The following is a 22,920-nucleotide window of genomic DNA, read 5'->3' on the forward strand; positions in this document are numbered from 1 at the left end:
CCCCTCCTCCAGGTAATTAGTGACATGCCCCCTCCTCCAGGTAATTACTCATATATAATCCCCCCCCCCCCCCTTCCCGGGTAATTAGTGACATAGTAACATAGTAACATAGTTAGTAAGGCCGAAAAAAGACATTTGTCCATCCAGTTCAGCCTATATTCCATCATAATAAATACCCAGATCTACGTCCTTCTACAGAACCTAATAATTGTATGATACAATATTGTTCTGCTCCAGGAAGACATCCAGGCCTCTCTTGAACCCCTCGACTGAGTTCGCCATCACCACCTCCTCAGGCAAGCAATTCCAGATTCTCACTGCCCTAACAGTAAAGAATCCTCTTCTATGTTGGTGGAAAAACCTTCTCTCCTCCAGACGCAAAGAATGCCCCCTTGTGCCCGTCACCTTCCTTGGTATAAACAGATCCTCAGCGAGATATTTGTATTGTCCCCTTATATACTTATACATGGTTATTAGATCGCCCCTCAGTCGTCTTTTTTCTAGACTAAATAATCCTAATTTCGCTAATCTATCTGGGTATTGTAGTTCTCCCATCCCCTTTATTAATTTTGTTGCCCTCCTTTGTACTCTCTCTAGTTCCATTATATCCTTCCTGAGCACCGGTGCCCAAAACTGGACACAGTACTCCATGTGCGGTCTAACTAGGGATTTGTACAGAGGCAGTATAATGCTCTCATCATGTGTATCCAGACCTCTTTTAATGCACCCCATGATCCTGTTTGCCTTGGCAGCTGCTGCCTGGCACTGGCTGCTCCAGGTAAGTTTATCATTAACTAGGATCCCCAAGTCCTTCTCCCTGTCAGATTTACCCAGTGGTTTCCCATTCAGTGTGTAATGGTGATATTGATTCCTTCTTCCCATGTGTATAACCTTACATTTATCATTGTTAAACCTCATCTGCCACCTTTCAGCCCAAGTTTCCAACTTATCCAGATCCATCTGTAGCAGAATACTATCTTCTCTTGTATTAACTGCTTTACATAGTTTTGTATCATCTGCAAATATCGATATTTTACTGTGTAAACCTTCTACCAGATCATTAATGAATATGTTGAAGAGAACAGGTCCCAATACTGACCCCTGCGGTACCCCACTGGTCACAGCGACCCAGTTAGAGACTATACCATTTATAACCACCCTCTGCTTTCTATCACTAAGCCAGTTACTAACCCATTTACACACATTTTCCCCCAGACCAAGCATTCTCATTTTGTGTACCAACCTCTTGTGCGGCACGGTATCAAACGCTTTGGAAAAATCGAGATATACCACGTCCAATGACTCACCGTGGTCCAGTCTATAGCTTACCTCTTCATAAAAACTGATTAGATTGGTTTGACAGGAGCGATTTCTCATAAACCCATGCTGATATGGAGTTAAACAGTTATTCTCATTGAGATAATCCAGAATAACATCCCTCAGAAACCCTTCAAATATTTTACCAACAATAGAGGTTAGACTTACTGGCCTATAATTTCCAGGTTCACTTTTAGAGCCCTTTTTGAATATTGGCACCACATTTGCTATGCGCCAGTCCTGCGGAACAGACCCTGTCGCTATAGAGTCACTAAAAATAAGAAATAATGGTTTATCTATTACATTACTTAGTTCTCTTAGTACTCGTGGGTGTATGCCATCCGGACCCGGAGATTTATCTATTTTAATCTTATTTAGCCGGTTTCGCACCTCTTCTTGGGTTAGATTGGTGACCCTTAATATAGGGTTTTCATTGTTTCTTGGGATTTCACCTAGCATTTCATTTTCCACCGTGAATACCGTGGAGAAGAAGGTGTTTAATATGTTAGCTTTTTCCTCGTCATCTACAACCATTCTTTCCTCACTATTTTTTAAGGGGCCTACATTTTCAGTTTTTATTCTTTTACTATTGATATAGTTGAAGAACAGTTTGGGATTAGTTTTACTCTCCTTAGCAATGTGCTTCTCTGTTTCCTTTTTGGCAGCTTTAATTAGTTTTTTAGATAAAGTATTTTTCTCCCTATAGTTTTTTAGAGCTTCAATGGTGCCATCCTGCTTTAGTAGTGCAAATGCTTTCTTTTTACTGTTAATTGCCTGCCTTACTTCTTTGTTTAGCCACATTGGGTTTTTCCTATTTCTAGTCCTTTTATTCCCACAAGGTATAAACCGCTTACACTGCCTATTTAGGATGTTCTTAAACATTTCCCATTTATTATCTGTATTCTTATTTCTGAGGATATTGTCCCAGTCTACCAGATTAAGGGCATCTCTAAGCTGTTCAAACTTTGCCTTCCTAAAGTTCAATGTTTTTGTGACTCCCTGACAAGTCCCCCTAGTGAAAGACAGGTGAAACTGCACAATATTGCCCCCTCCTCCAGGTAATTAGTGACATGCCCCCTCCTCCAGGTAATTAGTGACATGCCCCCTCCTCCAGGTAATTACTCATATATAATCCCCCCCCCCCCTTCCCGGGTAATTAGTGACCCTGAGGTTTGGATTTCTTTTTCCCTTAATAATAAAGACCTTCATTTATAAACTGCATTTTGTGATTATTTGTTATCTTTGTCTAATTTGTTTGTTGATTGGAAACATTAAGTGTAAGAAACATGCAAAAGAATAAGAAACCAGGAAGGGGGTGAACACTATCACAACTTTATGTCCACGGGGCAGGGCAGCGCAACATCCGCACGCGGGGAGACGCGACATCCGCACTCGGGGGCGTCATCTGCACGCGGGGCAGGGAGACGCGACATCCGCACTCGGGGGCGACATCTGCACGCGGGGCAGGGAGACGCGACATCCGCACTCGGGGGCGACATCTGCACGCGGGGCAGGGAGGCGCGACATCCGCACTCGGGGGCGACATCTGCACGCGGGGCAGGGAGGCGCGACATCCGCACTCGGGGGCGACATCTGCACGCGGGGCAGGGAGGCGCGACATCCGCACTCGGGGGCGACATCTGCACGCGGGGCAGGGAGGCGCGACATCCGCACTCCGGGGCGACATCAGCACGCGGGGCAGGGAGGCGCGACATCCGCACTCGGGGGCGACATCTGCACGCGGGGCAGGGAGACGCGACATCCGCACTCAGGGGCGACATCTGCACGCGGGGCAGGGAGGCGCGACATCCGCACTCGGGGGCGACATCTGCACGCGGGGCAGGGAGACGCGACATCCGCACTCGGGGGCGACATCTGCACGCGGGGCAGGGAGGCGCGACATCCGCACTCGGGGGCGACATCTGCACGCGGGGCAGGGAGACGCGACATCCGCACTCGGGGGCGACATCCGCACTCGGGGGCGACATCTGCACGTGGGGCAGGGAGGCGCGACATCCGCACTCCGGGGCGACATCAGCACGCGGGGCAGGGAGGCGCGACATCCGCACTCGGGGGCGACATCTGCACGCGGGGCAGGGGGCGACATCTGCACGCGGGGCAGGGAGACGCGACATCCGCACTCAGGGGCGACATCTGCACGCGGGGCAGGGAGGCGCGACATCCGCACTCGGGGGCGACATCTGCACGCGGGGCAGGGAGACGCGACATCCGCACTCGGGGGCGACATCCGCACTCGGGGGCGACATCTGCACGCGGGGCAGGGAGGCGCGACATCCGCACTCGGGGGCGACATCTGCACGCGGGGCAGGGAGACGCGACATCCGCACTCGGGGGCGACATCTGCACGCGGGGCAGGGAGGCGCGACATCCGCACTCGGGGGCGACATCTGCACGCGGGGCAGGGAGGCGCGACATCCGCACTCCGGGGCGACATCTGCACGCGGGGCAGGGAGACGCGACATCCGCACTCGGGGGCCACATCTGCACGCGGGGCAGGGAGACGCGACATCTGCACGCGGGGCAGGGAGACGCGACATCCGCACTCGGGGGCGACATCTGCACGCGGGGCAGGGAGACGCGACATCCGCACTCGGGGGCGACATCTGCACGCGGGGCAGGGAGGCGCGACATCCGCACTCGGGGGCGACATCTGCACGCGGGGCAGGGAGGCGCGACATCCGCACTCCGGGGCGACATCTGCACGCGGGGCAGGGAGACGCGACATCCGCACTCGGGGGCGACATCTGCACGCGGGGCAGGGAGACGCGACATCTGCACGCGGGGCAGGGAGACGCGACATCCGCACTCGGGGGCGACATCTGCACGCGGGGCAGGGAGACGCGACATCCGCACGCGGGGCAGGGAGACGCGACATCCGCACTCGGGGGCGACATCTGCACGCGGGGCAGGGAGACGCGACATCCGCACTCGGGGGCGACATCTGCACGCGGGGCAGGGAGGCACGACATCTGCACTCGGGGGCGACATCTGCACTCGGGGGCGACATCTGCACGCGGGGGCGACATCTGCACGCGGGGCAGGGAGGCGCGACATCCGCACTCGGGGGTGACATCTGCACAAAGGGCAGGGAGGCGCGACATCCGCACTCGGGGCGACATTTGCATGCAGGGTGGGGCGACACGACATCAGCACACGGGGCTACGCGGCGCGACATCAGCACGCGGGGCTATGTGGCGCGACATCTGAACGCGTGGCAGGGCAGCGTGACATCAGCACGCGGGGTGGGGTGACGCGGCGCGACATCTGAACGCGGGGCAGGGCAGCGTGACATCAGCACACGGGGCTACACGGCGCGACATCAGCATGCGGGGCTACGTGGTGCGACATCTGAATGCGGGGTAGCGCGACATCAGCTCGCGGGGTGGGGCAGTGCGACATCAGCACGCAGGGTGGGGTGACGCGACATCAACACACGGGGCTACGCAGTGCGACAGCACGCGGGGTTACGTGGCGCGACATCTGAACGCGGGGCAGGGCAGCGCGACATCAGCACGCAGGGTGGGGTGACGCGACATCAACACACGGGGCTACGCAGCGTGACAGCACGCGGGGTTACGTGGCGTGATATCTGCACGCGGGGCTATTTGTCGCGACCTCTACAAGTGGTGCAGTGTGGTATTACGTGTATAATGCTACATGTAGTGTATAAAGCATCATGGACGGATGTAGCAGAACTGAACCCATCACAGATCATTCTGATCACGGGGTGATTTACATAGGACTGCCAGTACACAACCTAGTGCAGCCCTGTGCTGTCACTCAGCACGGCACAAGCACTTGTAGAGTCACACGACTATTATGGGGGCCTCATTGGGACATGCATGCTTTATACATGGCGGTGGACCTTACCGTGGGTTTGAGCTCAGTCGTGTTCTCCTCGTCGGATTCTAGTGCAACAGGTAAAGATTTCTGTGGTGGGGAAAGGGTTAAATCTCGCCGCAGGAGCCGCGACTCGCCCTTCTCCCCAAACCGCAGCGTCTCCAGTTTCTGCACGGTGGGCTCAGCAGCAGCTGTCGGCCGCAAGTTCTCCTTGTTCTGAGGTTTGGAGCGCAGTCTCTGGACCCCGTACATGCGCTCCTCCAGGTGGTGGCCCTCGGCCGGGCTCCGGGGCCCTGCTTTGCTGTAGTGTCTTTTTTGGGTGTGAATCTCTTGCATATAAGAATCCATTCTTTTCAGCGGCTTCATCTCCATCTCGTAGTTGCTGAGTTTCTCCTCGTCCACCTCCAGGAGCTTGTTGGCGCCCGGGCTGTGGTTGTGGGTCCTGTGGGAAGTCCACGATACGGTGGTTGGGGTGTCGGCCCACCGTTCTCTTGGCTTGTGGTTGGAAACCACGTGTTTGTGGCCGCTGCTCTTCATCATGAGCTCTTCAGGGATGGAACAAGGTCCCAGAGGATTCCCCGCCACCATCCCGACTCTACTCCCACCAACCTCCACCCAGCTGTTAGGTCTAACATAGTCCCCGGCCCGACTCTCCAGCAACATCTGAATGTCCCCTCCCCGGTCCTCGTCCACAGACAACTGTCGGGAGAAGTGGGCGCTCTTATTCCTAGACTTGGGCGCTGGCTGTGGTGGGGTGGATGGCGGGCTGCACAGGGGGCTTCTCATGGGGCTGTCGTCTGGCGTCACGTCTGACGGCGTGGTCCCTTTCCTGTACAGTTCTGGGCTGTCTGGCTGCGGCGGCGTCTCCGTTGAGATGACCTCGATGTCGTCACACGAGTTCTGATGTTTTGGCCTCTGGCACTTTAGCCCTGAACACGGAAAGTCAGAAAAGAAAAAAAAGTTACCAATGTTGGCGGCAAAAACTGGCGTCGAGGGTCTTACACATTACTGGGGGGTCTGTCCTAAAAATCTTCAACAGTAGGGGGCGACTGTGCGATAATAGCTGTCACATGACACGGCTACCTCCGTGGACGAGGGCTCGTTCCTTCCCCTGAGGGTCCTCACTTCATTCTCTACGTGGCCCCCTCTCCCCGGATGAAATCACTTCTGGTCGCGCTGCTGCACGGATTCCAGGCTTCTCGGTTACACTATCCCGGCGCTGACACTGTCGCTCATAAATTATGGACGCCCGCTAGCTGCAATTACAGGCACAGAGCGCTGACTACTTCTAGCCGGGACTACTCTCCTCATCAGAAATGGCAGCAAGAAACGTGGAAGAAAACGTCCAACTGCCTCCCCCCGTCCTGATCAGTCAGCCACCTGTAACCTCTAGTGGCCCCTCATGGGCAGGTAAGGGGCCCGGCTGTCAGCCCATGACTGGGGCGCTACTGACTATACATGGGGGATATCCGGCAATGTGGGAACATGGAAATTGGTGATTTCCCCTTTAAATGCACTTGTTACTTTTTTGATACATTTTGTAATAAATGGAAATAATTAAGTATCTAACCTACTGCCATGTCCATTCAGCAGACCCTCGCATTCCCCAAGCATCTGCTCTTACAGCCTCCTGGAAATGCACCAGTTGTGGGGCTTGTCCCTGTCCAATCAGTACTGCTGGTTCTGGACACGCCCCCTGGACCGCAGGATGGGTAACGCCCAGCAGACACTACATTCCCAGGAGGAGTCACAGAGGAATGTCAGTTCTCCAGGACTCATTATCTAAGTAATACAAGAATTCTGAGCACTCGGAACACGACTGACTCCGGTGTATGTGTGTGAGGGGCGAGCGGGGGTCTGCGCACATGTGGCAGGGTAACGATACCTGACGGTGTGCACGGCGGCAGCGCTGAGGGTGGGTAGCGCGGGTCATGTGACTGGCAGCGGCGGCAGCGCTGAGGGTGGGCGGCGCGGGTCATGTAACTGGCAGCGGCGGCAGCATGCTGCTCTTGTGGTGAGCACCTGGCTCTAGGGACGTGCCGGCTAACTGCTCGCCAGCCTGCCCTTCCCCCTCCGGTATCAGGAGTACCTCAGCCTTATGCAACGTCTTCTGGCAGAATCCCCCCACAGCGGCTGCAACGCCGGATCACGTCACGCTCCCTGTATATGTCGCACTACAGGTCCCAGGAAATATCCACAGACATGTATCCGAGTACTTCATGTCAGATACTATATGCTGAGCCGTGTATCTAATCCTATCCTATGTGATAATGACAGCTGAGCCGTGTATCTAATCCTATCCTGTGTGATACTGACTGCTGAGCCATGTATCTAATCCTATCCTATGTGATACTGACTGCTGAGCCGTGTATCTAATCCTATCCTATGTGATAATGACAGCTGAGCCGTGTATCTAATCCTATCCTGTGTGATACTGACTGCTGAGCCGTGTATCTAATCCTATCCTATGTGATAATGACAGCTGAGCCGTGTATCTAATCCTCTCCTGTGTGATACTGTCTCCTGAGCCGTGTATCTAATCCTATCCTGTGTGATACTGACTGCTGAGCCGTGTATCTAATCCTCTCCTGTGTGATACTGTCTCCTGAGCCGTGTATCTAATCCTCTCCTGTGTGATACTGACTGCTGAGCCGTGTATCTAATCCTATCCTGTGTGATACTGACTGCTGAGCCGTGTATCTAATCCTATCCTATGTGATACTGTCTGCTGAGCTGTATCTAATCCTCTCCTGTGTGATACTGACTGCTGAGCTGGGTATCTAATCCTCTCCTGTGTGATACTGACTGCTGAGCTGTGTATCTAATCCTATCCTGTGTGATACTGCCTGCTGAGCCGTGTATCTAATCCTATCCTGTGTGATACTGACTGCTGAGCCGTGTATCTAATCCTCTCCTGTGTGATACTGACTGCTGAGCCGTGTATCTAATCCTCTCCTATGTGATACTGACTGCTGAGCCGTGTATCTAATCCTCTCCTGTGTGATACTGACTGCTGAGCCGTGTATCTAATCCTCTCCTGTGTGATACTGACTGCTGAGCTGTGTATCTAATCCTCTCCTGTGTGATACTGACTGCTGAGCTGTATCTAATCCTATCCTGTGTGATACTGACTGCTGAGCCGTGTATCTAATCCTATCCTATGTAATACTGTCTGCTGAGCTGTATCTAATCCTCTCCTGTGTGATACTGACTGCTGAGCCGTGTATCTAATCCTATCCTGTGTGATACTGACTGCTGAGCTGTGTATCTAATCCTATCCTGTGTGATACTGACTGCTGAGCTGTGTATCTAATCCTATCCTGTGTGATACTGACTGCTGAGCTGTGTATCTAATCCTATCCTGTGTGATACTGACTGCTGAGCCGTGTATCTAATCCTCTCCTGTGTGATACTGTCTGCTGAGCTGTGTATCTAATCCTCTCCTGTGTGATACTGTCTGCTGAGCCGTGTATCTAATCCTCTCCTGTGTGATACTGTCTGCTGAGCTGTGTATCTAATCCTATCCTGTGTGATACTGACTGCTGAGCCGTGTATCTAATCCTATCCTGTGTGATACTGTCTGCTGAGCTGTGTATCTAATCCTCTCCTGTGTGATACTGTCTGCTGAGCTGGGTATCTAATCCTCTCATATGTCTGCTGAGCTGCTGTATCTGATCATGTGATGTCTTCAGGCCTCCAGCTGATTGGCTGTGACTAATCACATGATGCTAGTGACGCTGTCCCTCGCGGCTCTGCCGGACCTCTGCACATAGGACGCCTATTTCAGAACTTATCTGTATGTGGCAGACAGGGGGCGCTAAGGTTTGGATGGAAATCACAGACGTCAGTGAGCGAGCAGCGAGGACCTCGGGCTGCAGGGGGCGCTCTGGCACTCACCGTTTTCCCGGTGCTGGAAGGATGGAGAGAACTCTTTGGCAGCAATCCTGGCGATTTGAGCTTCTTCCTGCGCCTTGAGAGCCGCTGCAGCAGCTGCGTCAGCCTTCGCCCTGGAATGTGACGTCCTGAGCAGAAAAAGACAGAAAATAAAAAAAACTGAGATCCAGCTCCGATCCTGGAGGAGGGCACTACAAGAACATGCATGCCCTGGCATACACCATAGGCATGCTGAGACTTGTCTGTCTGCAAACAATATGGCTTTTTATTTTGGAGCAGATCCATTAAACAATAAATTCTCAAGAAAACTCCGTCCGCTTGAAGCCATCGTGCCTCCATGTGATGGTCGTGTATACTATAAAGATCACTTTTCAGGGGTCTTTTCTTTAGTAGCTGATTATTTACTTTCTTACAGAGGAGGCCTCCGATGCCAGTGAATATTGCAGCTGTGACCCCCTAGACCCTGTCCAGCTCTTCTCTGTCCTTACTAAAAACTGAAGAGACAGAATTTTTAACCCTCATTTTCCAGCACTAAAATATTGCCTTTGCAGCTGCTGCCTGGCATTGAGCGCGGCCCTTTTGCTCACCAGTTCCTGAATTAGTGGAAATATTACATGAATGTTGGAATAAGAGTTCGTTTTTTTTTAAATTATTTTCTTAACTTAATCACAGGGAGGTGTCGGCGGCCGCGGGCACCTGTGTAAGCAATACAGTGGGGGGAAAAAAGTATTTAGTCAGCCCCCCAATTGTACAAGTTCTCCCACTTATAAAGATGAGAGAGGCCTGTACCTGACATCATAGGTAGACCACAACTATGAGAGTCACAATGAGAAAACAAATCCAGAAAATCACCTCGTCTGATTTGGGAAGATTTATTTTTCAAATTATGGTAGAAAATAAGTATTTTGTCACCTAAAACCATGCAGGATTTCTGGCTCTCACAGACCTGTAACTTCTTCTTTAAGAGGCTCCTCTGTCCTCCACTCATTACCTGTAGTAATGGCTCCTCTTTGACCTTGTTATCAGTATAAAGGACACCTGTTTACAACTTCAAACAGTCCAAACTCCACTATGGTGAAGACCAAAGAGCTGTCTAAGGACAGCAGAAACAAAATTGTAGCCCTGCACCCGGCTGGGAAGACTGAATCTGCAATAGGCAAGCAGCTGATGTGATGAAATCAACAGTGGGAGCAATAATAAGAAAATGGAAGACATACAAGACCACTGATAATCTCCCTCGATCTGGGGCTCCACATAAGATCTCACCCTGTGGGGTCAAAATGATCACAAGAACGGTGAGCAAATATCCCAGAACCACACAGGGGGACCTAGTGAATGACCTGCATAGAGCTGGGACCACCGTAACAAAGGCTACCATCAGTAACACACTACGCTGCCAGGGACTCAGGTCCTGCAGTGTCACGTGTCCCCCTGCTTAAGCCAGTACATGTCCGGGCCCATCTGAAGTTTGCTAGAGAGCATTTGGATTATCCAGAAGAGTATTGGGAGAATGTCCTATGGTCTGATGAAACCAAAGTAGAACTGTTTGGTAGAAACAAAACTCGTCGTGGCTGGAGGAGACAGAATGCTGAGTTGCATCCAAAGAACACCATACCTACTATGAAGCATGGGGGTGGCAACTTCATGTTTTGGGGTTGTTTTTTTGCAAAGGGACCAGAACGACTGATTTGTGTTCATGAAACAATTAATGGGGCTATAAATCATGAGATTTTGAGTGCAAACCTCCTTCCATCAGCAAGGGCATTGAAGATGAAATGTGGATGGGTCTTTCAGTATGATAATGATCCCAAGCACACCGTCAGGGCATCGAAGGAGTGACTACGTAAGAAGCATATGAAGGTGTTTGAGTGGCCTAGCCAGTCTATAGATCTCAACCCCATAGAAAACCTTTGGTGGGAGTTGAAAGTCCATGTTGGCCAACGACAGGCCCAAAACATCACTGCTCTAGAGGAGATCTGCATGGAGGAATGGGCCAACATACCAACAACAGTGTGTGGCAACCTTGTGAAGACTTACAGAAAACGTTTGACCTCTGTCATTGCCAACAAAGGATATATTACAAAGTATTGAGATGAAATTTTGTTATTGACCAAATACTTATTTTCCACCATAATTTGCAAAATAAATCTTGTCAGATCAGACGAGTTGATTTTCTGGATTTGTTTTCTCATTGTGACTCTCATAGTTGTGGTCGACCTATGATGTCTATTACAGGCCTCTCTCATCTTTATAATTGGGAGAACTTGCACAATTGGGGGCTGACTAAATACTTTTTTTTCCCCCACTGTATATGAACAAGTGCAAAAGAGGTGAAACCTAAAAAGTGTTCTGGGGGTCTACGCTGGACTGAGTGGGGGGCAAAGCTAAGTGTGCTGTTCCCTTGACTGGTTTTCTTGCACAGCGGACCCCCCCACCACCGGCCCCATTCACTTTATTGGAGCCGTACTGCAGCTCTCTGCACGGCCAGGTGACCGGGACGCCGCGGTGCAAGAGGAAAACAGAGAATAGGATGCAGCATCAATGCTGCTGTAACTGCAGGGGCGCAGCCATTGAATCCACAAGTCTCCGCACGCCTTGTCATGGTAGACATATGCTGGGGCTTGTAGTTCTACAGCTCCTTCTGCAGACCGGACAGTACTGTGAGATGAACCCTGGCTTCCTGTACGGGGGTCTCTGGGGGCCGCCGTGGACTGTATTAGCCATAGCGCGCTTCCACCAGAGTGCAAATTGTGCTGAATTATTAATGTCCGCTGCAGACAGCCGGCCTTCTCCTGCAGACTGAGAAATCTGGCATCGCTGGGAAAGAAGCCTACGCAAGCTCCCGAAATCATCTGAGCAGTGCCACACGCCTTATGCCACAGCAACCTATCATTTCACACGCGGCTCCCCGCCCACTGCGACCACCTGCCCCCAAATTCCCGTGGACAAGGTGGCAATTAATGACAATGCTGCAAAGATGGACGCCACGCAGCCTCCAGACTCCGGCTCTGCAGCTGCTCTCGGCCCATAATCAACCACATCCTTATTAACTGCAGCGACCGGGGGTGATCTGCATAATTAATGAGAAGAGCACCTGACATAACGAGCGCCCGAAGAGCTGTCTGCTATAATTCAGTGCTGCCCCTCCCCCACACCATATACTACAGACACGCCAATAGCCGCTGGGACGCTTGTATCTTCCGCTCTCGGATGTATTCCCTGTGTAATATTCGCTGTATTAAACTGATGACACGCAGCAATAAGGTTGTAATATAGGGGAAGGTCTCGGAGGAGGTTGGAATATTCCTCCAGAAATGCCTCCAGAAAAGGGAGGCGGAATAAGAAGGAAACAACACCCTGACGGACAGCGCTGCACCCAAAGAAATGCCCTGAAACCCGAGGATGGGATACTTCCTTCAGCGACATCATAGGGTGCAATTGCCCTTAAACTGGAGTACTAACTACTGTATATTGGGAAGCCCACAAGACCCGCCTCGTACCAGTAACACCCAAAAAAAACAGCAGCGTATCGGGAACGCCCAACAAGACCCGCCGTGTACCAGAAACCCCCAACAAGACCCGCCTCGTACCGGGAACGCCCAAATAGACCTGCCACATACCAGCAACACCCAACAAGACCCTCCACGTACCAGCAATGCCCAACAAGACCCGCCACGTAATGGCAATGCCCAACAAGACCCGCCGCGTAACGGCAACGCCCAACAAGACCCGCTGCGTAACGGCAACGCCCAACAAGTCCCGCCGCGTAACGGCAACGCCCAACAAGACCCGCCGCGTAACGGCAATGCCCAACAAGACCCACCTCGTCCTGTGAATACCCAACAAAACCCGCCTCATAGCGGGAACACCCAACAAGACCCGCCTCATACCGGGAACACCCAACAAGACCCACCTCAAACCGGGAACGCCCAACAAGGCCATCCGCATCCTGGAAACGCCCTACAAGACCCGCCATGTACCGGGAACACCCAACAAGACCCGTCGCATACCGGGAACACCCAACAAGACCTGCCGTGTAACGAGAACACCCAACAAAGTTTCCCCACGTACCGAGAACACCCAACAAGACCCGCCTCATACAGGGAACACCCAACAAGACCTGCTGCGTACCGGCAACCCCCAACAAGACCCGCCTAGTACCAGGAGCGCCAAACAAGACCCGCCACGTACCAGCAACACCCAACAAGACCCGCCGCGTACCGGAAACACCCAACAAGACCTGCCGTGTACCGGCAACCCCAACAAGACCCGCCTCGTACCGGGAGCGCCCAACAAGACCCGCCACGTACCAGCAACACCCAACAAGACCTGCCGCGTACTGGGAACACCCAACAAGACCCACCTTGTACCGGGAACGCCGAACAAGACCCACCGCATCCCGGGAACGCCCAACAAGACCCGCCACATCCCAGGAACGCTCAACAAGACCCACCTCATACCGGGAAGACCCAACAAGACCCGCCGCGTACCGAGAACACCCAACAAAGTTTCCCCGCGTACCAGGAACACCCAACAAGACCTGTCGCATACCGGGAACATTCCACAACACCCACCACGTACCGGGAACACCCCAGAAGACCTACCGCATACTGGGAAGATTCCACAAGACCAGCCGCATACCGGGGACATCACACAATACAGGGTACACCCCACAATTCCCCCAATTACCAGGGACACCCCACAGGTCACACTGCATACCGGGAACATTCCACTAGACTCACTGCATACTGGTAACACCCCATGAGACTTGCCACATACCGAGAACACCCAACAAAGATCTGCCGTGTACCAGGAACATTCCACAAGACCCGCCACATACCGGAAACACCCTACAGTATCCCTGAATACTTGGGATACCCCACAGAACACACTGCATACTGGGAACATTCCACTAGACTCACTGCATACAGAGAATACCCCACCAGAATTGCTGCGTACTAAGAACAAACAACAAAGACCCGCCGTGTACCGCAAATGACCCACAGTACCCACCACATACTGGTAACATTCCTCTAGACCCACCACATACCGGGAACACCCCACAGTATACCGAAAACAGTTCACAAGACCCATCCTATACCGGGAGCACCCCAAAAGATCTTCTGCATACTGGGAATACCCCCATACAACTCACTGCATACTGGGAATACCCCACAAGAAACTAAGAATATCGAGGAACAACCCACAAGACCTGCAGTTTTGGAGATGCTCTGACCCGTCATCCAGACATCACTACTCGGCCTTTCCCTCAGTTTCTTGCTCGTATTTCCAGCTCGTGACACCAGCTCCATGAAGGATCTCTTGCTGATGACACATCCGCCCCTGACAGGCGCCATTGTCACCAGATAATCAATGACATTATCCTCTGACACTGGTCGCGTGGTTATGGTTGGTGACTGTATAGATATAATTACTCCGTGATGAAGAATAGAGATATTAATGAGAGGTCTGATCTGCAGAATGGGGTAACACAAGGCAGAGCCCCCGCTTCTCAGATACCCACTCAGCCCCCACTCAGTACGACGACCTCCACAGCCAGGATCTGTAGGTGTGGCGTTATCTCAGGAGCCAGTGTGAAGGATTCAGGTAACTACCCTGCGCAAGTGACCGGCCTCCCTGCGACCCCACAGACTCGTCCATCATCGGCATTGCATCTTTCTGCAGATCTCTTGTATATCCTGATATCCTGAGGAGCAGAACACAGGGCACGTCTTACACCTGTCAGGAACAAGAGTCATCCGGGAAGGTGACATCTTTATCAGAGCCGAAGGTCCACACCGTTACTAGGAGTGCAGCTCTGGAGCAACGGAGACCCCGAGAAATGATGAGAGTGATTGTGCTAATTATCAGATCTACCCTGCTTCACAGAGAAGACATGTATGGACTCCCCAAGTCTGAGTCTGCAGCACCTCATCGCTGACCCTCGGGGTACAGGATACTGACGCCGACACTCGGGGTACAGGATGATGACACTGACACTCGGGGTACAGGATGATGACGCTGACACTCGGGGTACAGGATGATGACGCTGACACTCGGGGTACAGGATAATGACTCTGACACTCGGGGTACAGGATAATGACGCTGACACTCGGGGTACAGGATAATGACACTGACACTCGGGGTACAGGATAATGACACTGACACTGGGGGTACAGGATAATGACACTGACACTCGGGGTACAGGATGATGACACTGACACTCGGGGTACAGGATGATGACGCCGACACTCGGGGTACAGTATAATGACGCTGACACTCGGGGTACAGGATGATGACACGGGGTACAGGATAATGACGCCGACACTCGGGGTACAGGATGATGATGCCGACACTCGGGGTACAGTATAATGACAGTGACACTCGGGGTACAGGATGATGACACTGACACTCGGGGTACAGGATGATGACGCCGACACTCGCGGTACAGGATAATGACACTGACACTCGGGGTACAGGATAATGACGCCGACACTCGGGGTACAGGATGATGACACTGACACTCGGGGTACAGGATGATGACACTGACACTCGGGGTACAGGATGATGATGCCGACACTCGGGGTACAGTATAATGACAGTGACACTCGGGGTACAGGATGATGACACTGACACTCGGGGTACAGGATGATGACGCCGACACTCGCGGTACAGGATAATGACACTCGGGGTACAGGATAATGACGCCGACACTCGGGGTACAGGATGATGACACTGACACTCGGGGTACAGGATAATGACGCCGACACTCGGGGTACAGGATAATGACGCCGACACTCGGGGTACAGGATAATGACGCCGACACTGGGGGTACAGGATGATGACGCCGACACTCGGGGTACAGGATGATGACGCTGACACTCGGGGTACAGGATAAGGACGCTGACACTCGGGGTACAGGATAATGACACTGACACTCGGGGTACAGGATGATGACACTGACACTCGGGGTACAGGATGATGACACTGACACTTGGGGTGCAGGATGATGTCGCCGACACTCGGGGTACAGGATGATGACACTGACACTCGGGGTACAGGATAATGACACTGACACTCGGGGTACAGGATGATGACACTGACACTCGGGGTACAGGATAATGACACTGACACTCGGGGTACAGGATAATGACACTGACACTCGGGGTACAGGATAATGACACTGACACTCGGGGTACAGGATGATGACACTGACACTCGGGGTACAGGATGATGACACTGACACTCGGGGTGCAGGATGATGTCGCCGACACTCGGGGTACAGGATGATGACGCTGACACTCGGGGTACAGGATGATGACACTGACACTCGGGGTACAGGATGATGACACTGACACTCGGGGTACAGGATGATGACGCTGACACTCGGGGTACAGGATGATGACACTGACACTCGGGGTACAGAATGACGACACTGACACTCGGGGTACAGGATGATGACGCCGACACTCGGGGTACAGGATGATGACACCGACACTCGGGGTACAGGATAATGACGCTGACACTCGGGGTACAGCCCGGCTCCGAGCTCTAATATCAGACTCTTTGCCAGTGATATATCTCATCAGGTGAGAAGCTGCATTTGTGCAATGAAGGCGATCATCTCTCGGAGATGTGTATGAAGGAGAACAGACCAGATGGCCATCTCCATTCCCAGAAAAGAGGTGGGAGGAGATGACGAGCGCAGAGCAGAATATTCATGCGGTGGCGCAGAACTGGATGCAATGTGTTCAGACGTGGTGTGCATCGGACAGGTGTTGGTGAGAAGACCCCCGCACAGGGGAGGTATGGCTGCAGCATCCCGGCCCATACATTGCCTGCATTCTCTGCATCTTGTGTGTCGGCCATTAGGAGCTGCAGGAGGGTCTCCTATTGAGAACGAGCAGCTGTCCACCTCCATTATTTGCAGCTGTCAGTCTCCCAGCAGGTCCAGATTACACATCGCACCGGTATTGATCCTACATGGTCTTATTACAGTTCAATCTTCTCCAGTTTCTGTGTTTTTCTGCGGGGAATTCTATCACAGCGGATCCTCATAAGACCACAGATGTACATATAGCAGAGCTGAGTGTGCAATCTGTCATTATGCAATGCTGTGGCCATGTCGTCTCTTACAGTGGACTGCAGACAAACCTTCTACATTATCAAGGTTCAGTCATTCAGCTCTGCTACATCCGTGGGATTTCCAAGTATTTAAGACTGGACCAGTGCATAAATAGGAACATGCATCCCTTCGTGTAGCAGATACATCCCTGATTGTACAACGGTACAATGTACCTAATCCACACAAGACCATTAGATAGTGCTCAATCCTGCAGCATCAGCACTTACAGTCCTGCACCCCAAATATCAGTATCATTATCCTGTACCCCAAATATCAGTATCATTATCCTGTACCCCGAGCATCAGCGTCATTATCCCATACCCCAATTATCAGTATCATTATCCTGTACCCCGAGTGTCAGCATCATTATCCTATACCCCAAATATCAGTATCATTATCCTATACCCCGAGCATCAGCGTCATTATCCCATACCCCAATTATCAGTATCATTATCCTGTACCCCGAGTGTCAGCATCATTATCCTATACCCCAAATATCAGTATCATTATCCTATACCCCGAGCATCAGCGTCATTATCCCATACCCCAATTATCAGTATCATTATCCTGTACCCCGAGTGTCAGCATCATTATCCTATACCCCAAATATCAGTATCATTATCCTGTACCCCAAATATCAGTATCATTATCCTGTACCCCGAGTGTCAGCATCATTATCCTATACCCCAATTATCAGTATCATTATCCTATACCCCAATTATCAGTATCATTATCCTGTACCCCGAGTGTCAGCATCATTATCCTATACCCCAATTATCAGTATCATTATCCTGTACCCCGAGTGTCAGCATCATTATCCTATACCCCAAATATCAGTATCATTATCCTGTACCCCAAATATCAGTATCATTATCCTGTACCCCGAGTGTCAGCATCATTATCCTGTACCCCAAATATCAGTATCATTATCCTGCACCCCAAATATCAGTATCATTATCCTGTACCCCAAATATCAGTATCATTATCCTATACCCCGAGCATCAGCGTCATTATCCCATACCCCAATTATCAGTATCATTATCCTGTACCCCGAGTGTCAGCATCATTATCCTATACCCCAAATATCAGTATCATTATCCTGTACCCCAAATATCAGTATCATTATCCTGTACCCCGAGTGTCAGCATCATTATCCTGTACCCCAAATATCAGTATCATTATCCTGCACCCCAAATATCAGTATCATTATCCTGTACCCCAAATATCAGTATCATTATCCTATACCCCGAGCATCAGCGTCATTATCCCATACCCCAATTATCAGTATCATTATCCTGTACCCCGAGTGTCAGCATCATTATCCTATACCCCAAATATCAGTATCATTATCCTGTACCCCAAATATCAGTATCATTATCCTGTACCCCGAGTGTCAGCATCATTATCCTGTACCCCAAATATCAGTATCATTATCCTGCACCCCAAATATCAGTATCATTATCCTGTACCCCAAATATCAGTATCATTATCCTATACCCCGAGCATCAGCGTCATTATCCCATACCCCAATTATCAGTATCATTATCCTGTACCCCGAGTGTCAGCATCATTATCCTATACCCCAAATATCAGTATCATCATCCTGTACCCCCAGTGTCAGTGTCATCATCATCATCATCCTGCACCCCAAATATCAGTATCATTATCCTGTACCCCGAGTGTCAGCATCATTATCCCATACCCCAAATATCAGTATCATTATCCTGCACCCCAAATATCAGTATCATTATCCTGTACCCCGAGCATCAGCGTCATTATCCCATACCCCAATTATCAGTATCATTATCCTGTACCCCGAATGTCAGCATCATTATCCTATACCCCAAATATCAGTATCATCATCCTATACCCCGAGCATCAGCGTCATTATCCCATACCCCAAATATCAGTATCATTATCCTGTACCCCCAGTGTCAGCATCATTATCCTATACCCCAAATATCAGTATCATCATCCTGTACCCCCAGTGTCAGTGTCATCATCATCATCATCCTGCACCCCAAATATCAGTATCATTATCCTGTACCCCCAGTGTCAGCGTCATGATCCTGTACCCCGAGTGTCAGCGTCATTATCCTGTACCCCAAATATCAGTATCATCATCCTGTACCCCAAATATCAATATCATCCTGTGCACCAAGCATGAGCGTCATCATCCTGCACCCCAAATATCAGTATCATCATCCTGTACCCCAAGTGTCAGCATCATTATCCCATACCCCAAATATCAGTATCATCATCCTGTACCCCCAGTGTCAGTGTCATCATCATCATCATCCTGCACCCCAAATATCAGTATCATTATCCTGTACCCCCAGTGTCAGCGTCATGATCCTGTACCCCGAGTGTCAGCGTTGTCATCCTGTACCCCAAATATCAGTATCATCATCCTGTACCCCAAATATCAATATCATCATGTGCACCGAGCATGAGCGTCATCATCCTGCACCCCAAATATCAGTATCATCATCCTGTACCCAGTGTCAGCATCATCATCCTGTACACCGAGAGTCAACGTCATCATCCTGCACCCCAAATATCAGTATCATCATCCTGTACCCCGAGCATCATTGTCATTATCCCGTATCCCAAATATCAGTATCATTATCCTGTACATCGAGCGCCAGCATCATGATCCTGTACCCCAAATATCAGTATCATTATCCTGTACACCGAGTGTCAGCAGCGTCATCATCCTGTACACCGAGCGTCAGCGTCATTACCCTGTACGCCAAATATCAGTATCATCATCCTGTACCCTGAGCATGAGCATCCTGTACCCCCAGTACTTAAAATAACACTCACCAGATCATTGTCCATTCTCCATCTACTAAAATGCCCGCTGCCTCCTCTCCACCGTCCACTAGAATGCCTGCCGCTTCCTGTTCTCCATCTACTAGAATGCCCGCCGCCTCCTCTCCTCCATCTACTAGAATGCCTGCCGCCTCCTCTCCTCCATCTACTAGAATGCCCGCCGCCCCTGTCCTCCATCTACTAGAATGCCTGCCGCCTCCTCTCCTCCATCTACTAGAATGCCTGCCGCCTCCTCTCCTCCATCTACTAGAATGCCCGCCGCCCCTGTCCTCCATCTACTAGAATGCCCGCCGCCCCTGTCCTCCATCTACTAGAATGCCTGCCGCCTCCTCTCCTCCATCTACTAGAATGCCCGCCGCCCCTGTCCTCCATCTACTAGAATGCCTGCCGCCTCCTCTCTATCTACTAGAATGCCCGCCGCCCGTGTCCTCCATCTACTAGAATGCCTGCCGCCTCCTCTCCTCCATCTACTAGAATGCCTGCCGCCTCCTCTCCTTCATCTACTAGAATGCCCGCCGCCCCTGTCCTCCATCTACTAGAATGCCTGCCGCCTCCTCTCCTCCATCTACTAGAATGCCCGCCGCCCCTGTCCTCCATCTACTAGAATGCCCGCCGCCCCCTGTCCTCCATCTACTAGAATGCCCGCTGCCCCCTGTCCTCCATCTACTAGAATGCCTGCCGCCCCCTGTCCTCCATCTACTAGAATGCCCGCCGCCTCCTCTCCTCCATCTACTAGAATGCCCGCCGCCTCCTCTCCTCCATCTACTAGAATGCCCGCCGCCTCCTCTCCTCCATCTACTAGAATGCCCGCCGCCTCCTCTCCTCCATCTACTAGAATGCCCGCCGCCCCTGTCCTCCATCTACTAGAATGCCCGCCTCCTCTCCTCCATCTACTAGAATGCCTGCCGCCTCCTCTCCTTCATCTACTAGAATGCCCGCCGCCCCTGTCCTCCATCTACTAGAATGCCTGCCGCCTCCTCTCCTCCATCTACTAGAATGCCCGCCGCCCCTGTCCTCCATCTACTAGAATGCCCGCCGCCCCCTGTCCTCCATCTACTAGAATGCCCGCCGCCCCCTGTCCTCCATCTACTAGAATGCCCGCCACCCCCTGTCCTCCATCTACTAGAATGCCCGCTGCCCCCTGTCCTCCATCTACTAGAATGCCTGCCGCCCCCTGTCCTCCATCTACTAGAATGCCCGCCGCCTCCTGTCTTACATCTACTAGAAACTGTAAAGCGTTGCGGAATATAATAGCGCTATATAAAATGATTATTATTATAATGCCTGCCACCTCCTCTCCTCCATCTACTAGAATGCCTGCAGCTTCCTCCATCTCCTAGAATGCCCGCTGCCTCCTCTCCATCAACTAGAATGCCCGCCGTCTCCTGTCCTCCATCTATTAGAAAGCCCGCCGCCGCCTCTCCTCCATCTAAGAGAATGCCCGCCGCCTCCTCTCCTCCATCTTCTAGAATGCCCGCCATCTCCTACATCTACTAGAATGCCCGCCACCTCCTCTCCTCCATCTACTAGAATGCCTGCTGCTTCCTGTCCTCCATCTACTTGAATGCCTGCAGCTTCCTCCATCTCCTAGAATGCCCGCCGCCTCCTCTCCGTCATCAACTAGAATGCCCGCCGTCTCCGGTCCTCCATCTATTAGAATGCCTGCCGCCTCCTCTCTTCCATCTTCTAGAATGCCCGCCATCTCCTACATCTACTAGAATGCTCGCCGCCTCCTCTCCTCCATCTACTAGAATGCCCGCCGCCTCCTCTCCTCCATCTACTAGAATGCCTGCTGCTTCCTGTCCTCCATCTACTTGAATGCCTGCAGCTTCCTCCATCTCCTAGAATGCCCTACGCCTCCTCTCCGTCATCAACTAGAATGCCCGCCGTCTCCGGTCCTCCATCTATTAGAATGCCTGCCGCCTCCTCTCTTCCATCTTCTAGAATGCCCGCCATCTCCTACATCTACTAGAATTCCCGCCGCCTCCTCTCCTCCATCTACTAGAATGCCCGCCGCCTCCTCTCCTCCATCTACTAGAATGCCCGCCGCCTCCTCTTCTACATCTACTAGAATGCCCGCCGCCTCCTCTCCTACATCTACTAGAATGCCCGCCGCCTCCTCTCCTACATCTACTAGAATGCCGCCGCCTCCTCTCCTACATCTACTAGAATACCCGCCGCCTCCTCTCCTCCATCTACTAGAATGCCCGCCGCCTCCTCTCCTCCATCTACTAGAATGCCCGCCGCCTCCTCTCCTCCATCTACTAGAATACCCGCCGCCTCCTCTCCTCCTCCATCTACTAGAATGCCCGCCTCCTCTCCTACATCTACTAGAATGCCCGCCGCCTCCTCTCCTCCATCTACTAGAATGCCCGCCGCCTCTCCTACATCTACTAGAATGCCCGCCGCCTCCTCTCCTACATCTACTAGAATGCCCGCCGCCTCTCTTCCATCTACTAGAATGCCCGCCGCCTCCTCTCCTACATCTACTAGAATGCCCGCCGCCTCCTCTCCTACATCTACTAGAATGCCCGCCGCCTCCTCTCCTACATCTACTAGAATACCCGCCGCCTCCTGTCCTACATCTACTAGAATGCCCGCCGCCTCTCCTACATCTACTAGAATGCCCGCCTCCTCTCCTACATCTACTAGAATGCCCGCCGCCTCCTCTCCTCCATCTACTAGAATACCCGCCGCCTCCTCTCCTCCATCTACTAGAATGCCCGCCTCCTCTCCTACATCTACTAGAATGCCCGCCGCCTCCTCTCCTCCATCTACTAGAATACCCGCCGCCTCCTCTCCTCCATCTACTAGAATGCCCGCCTCCTCTCCTACATCTACTAGAATGCCCGCCGCCTCCTCTCCTACATCTACTAGAATGCCCGCCG

The 22,920-nt window shown here is 51.9% G+C and overlaps 1 protein-coding gene across 1 annotated transcript in view; it reads right to left on the reverse strand.

The window, feature by feature from the left end:
- Positions 1-22,920, reverse strand: part of JPH3 (junctophilin 3) — an 83,104-nt gene that overhangs the window by 6,523 nt on the left and 53,661 nt on the right. The window contains exons 3-4 of the mRNA XM_069739407.1: positions 9,076-9,200; positions 5,209-6,107 (exon numbers count right to left, since the gene is read on the reverse strand). Coding sequence (XP_069595508.1) covers positions 5,209-6,107; positions 9,076-9,200 — 1,024 coding nt within the window. The remainder of the gene's footprint in view (positions 1-5,208; positions 6,108-9,075; positions 9,201-22,920) is intronic.

The sequence above is a fragment of the Ranitomeya imitator genome, chromosome 9 (genome assembly GCF_032444005.1).
Source record: "Ranitomeya imitator isolate aRanImi1 chromosome 9, aRanImi1.pri, whole genome shotgun sequence".
Taxonomy (NCBI): Eukaryota; Metazoa; Chordata; class Amphibia; order Anura; family Dendrobatidae; genus Ranitomeya; species Ranitomeya imitator.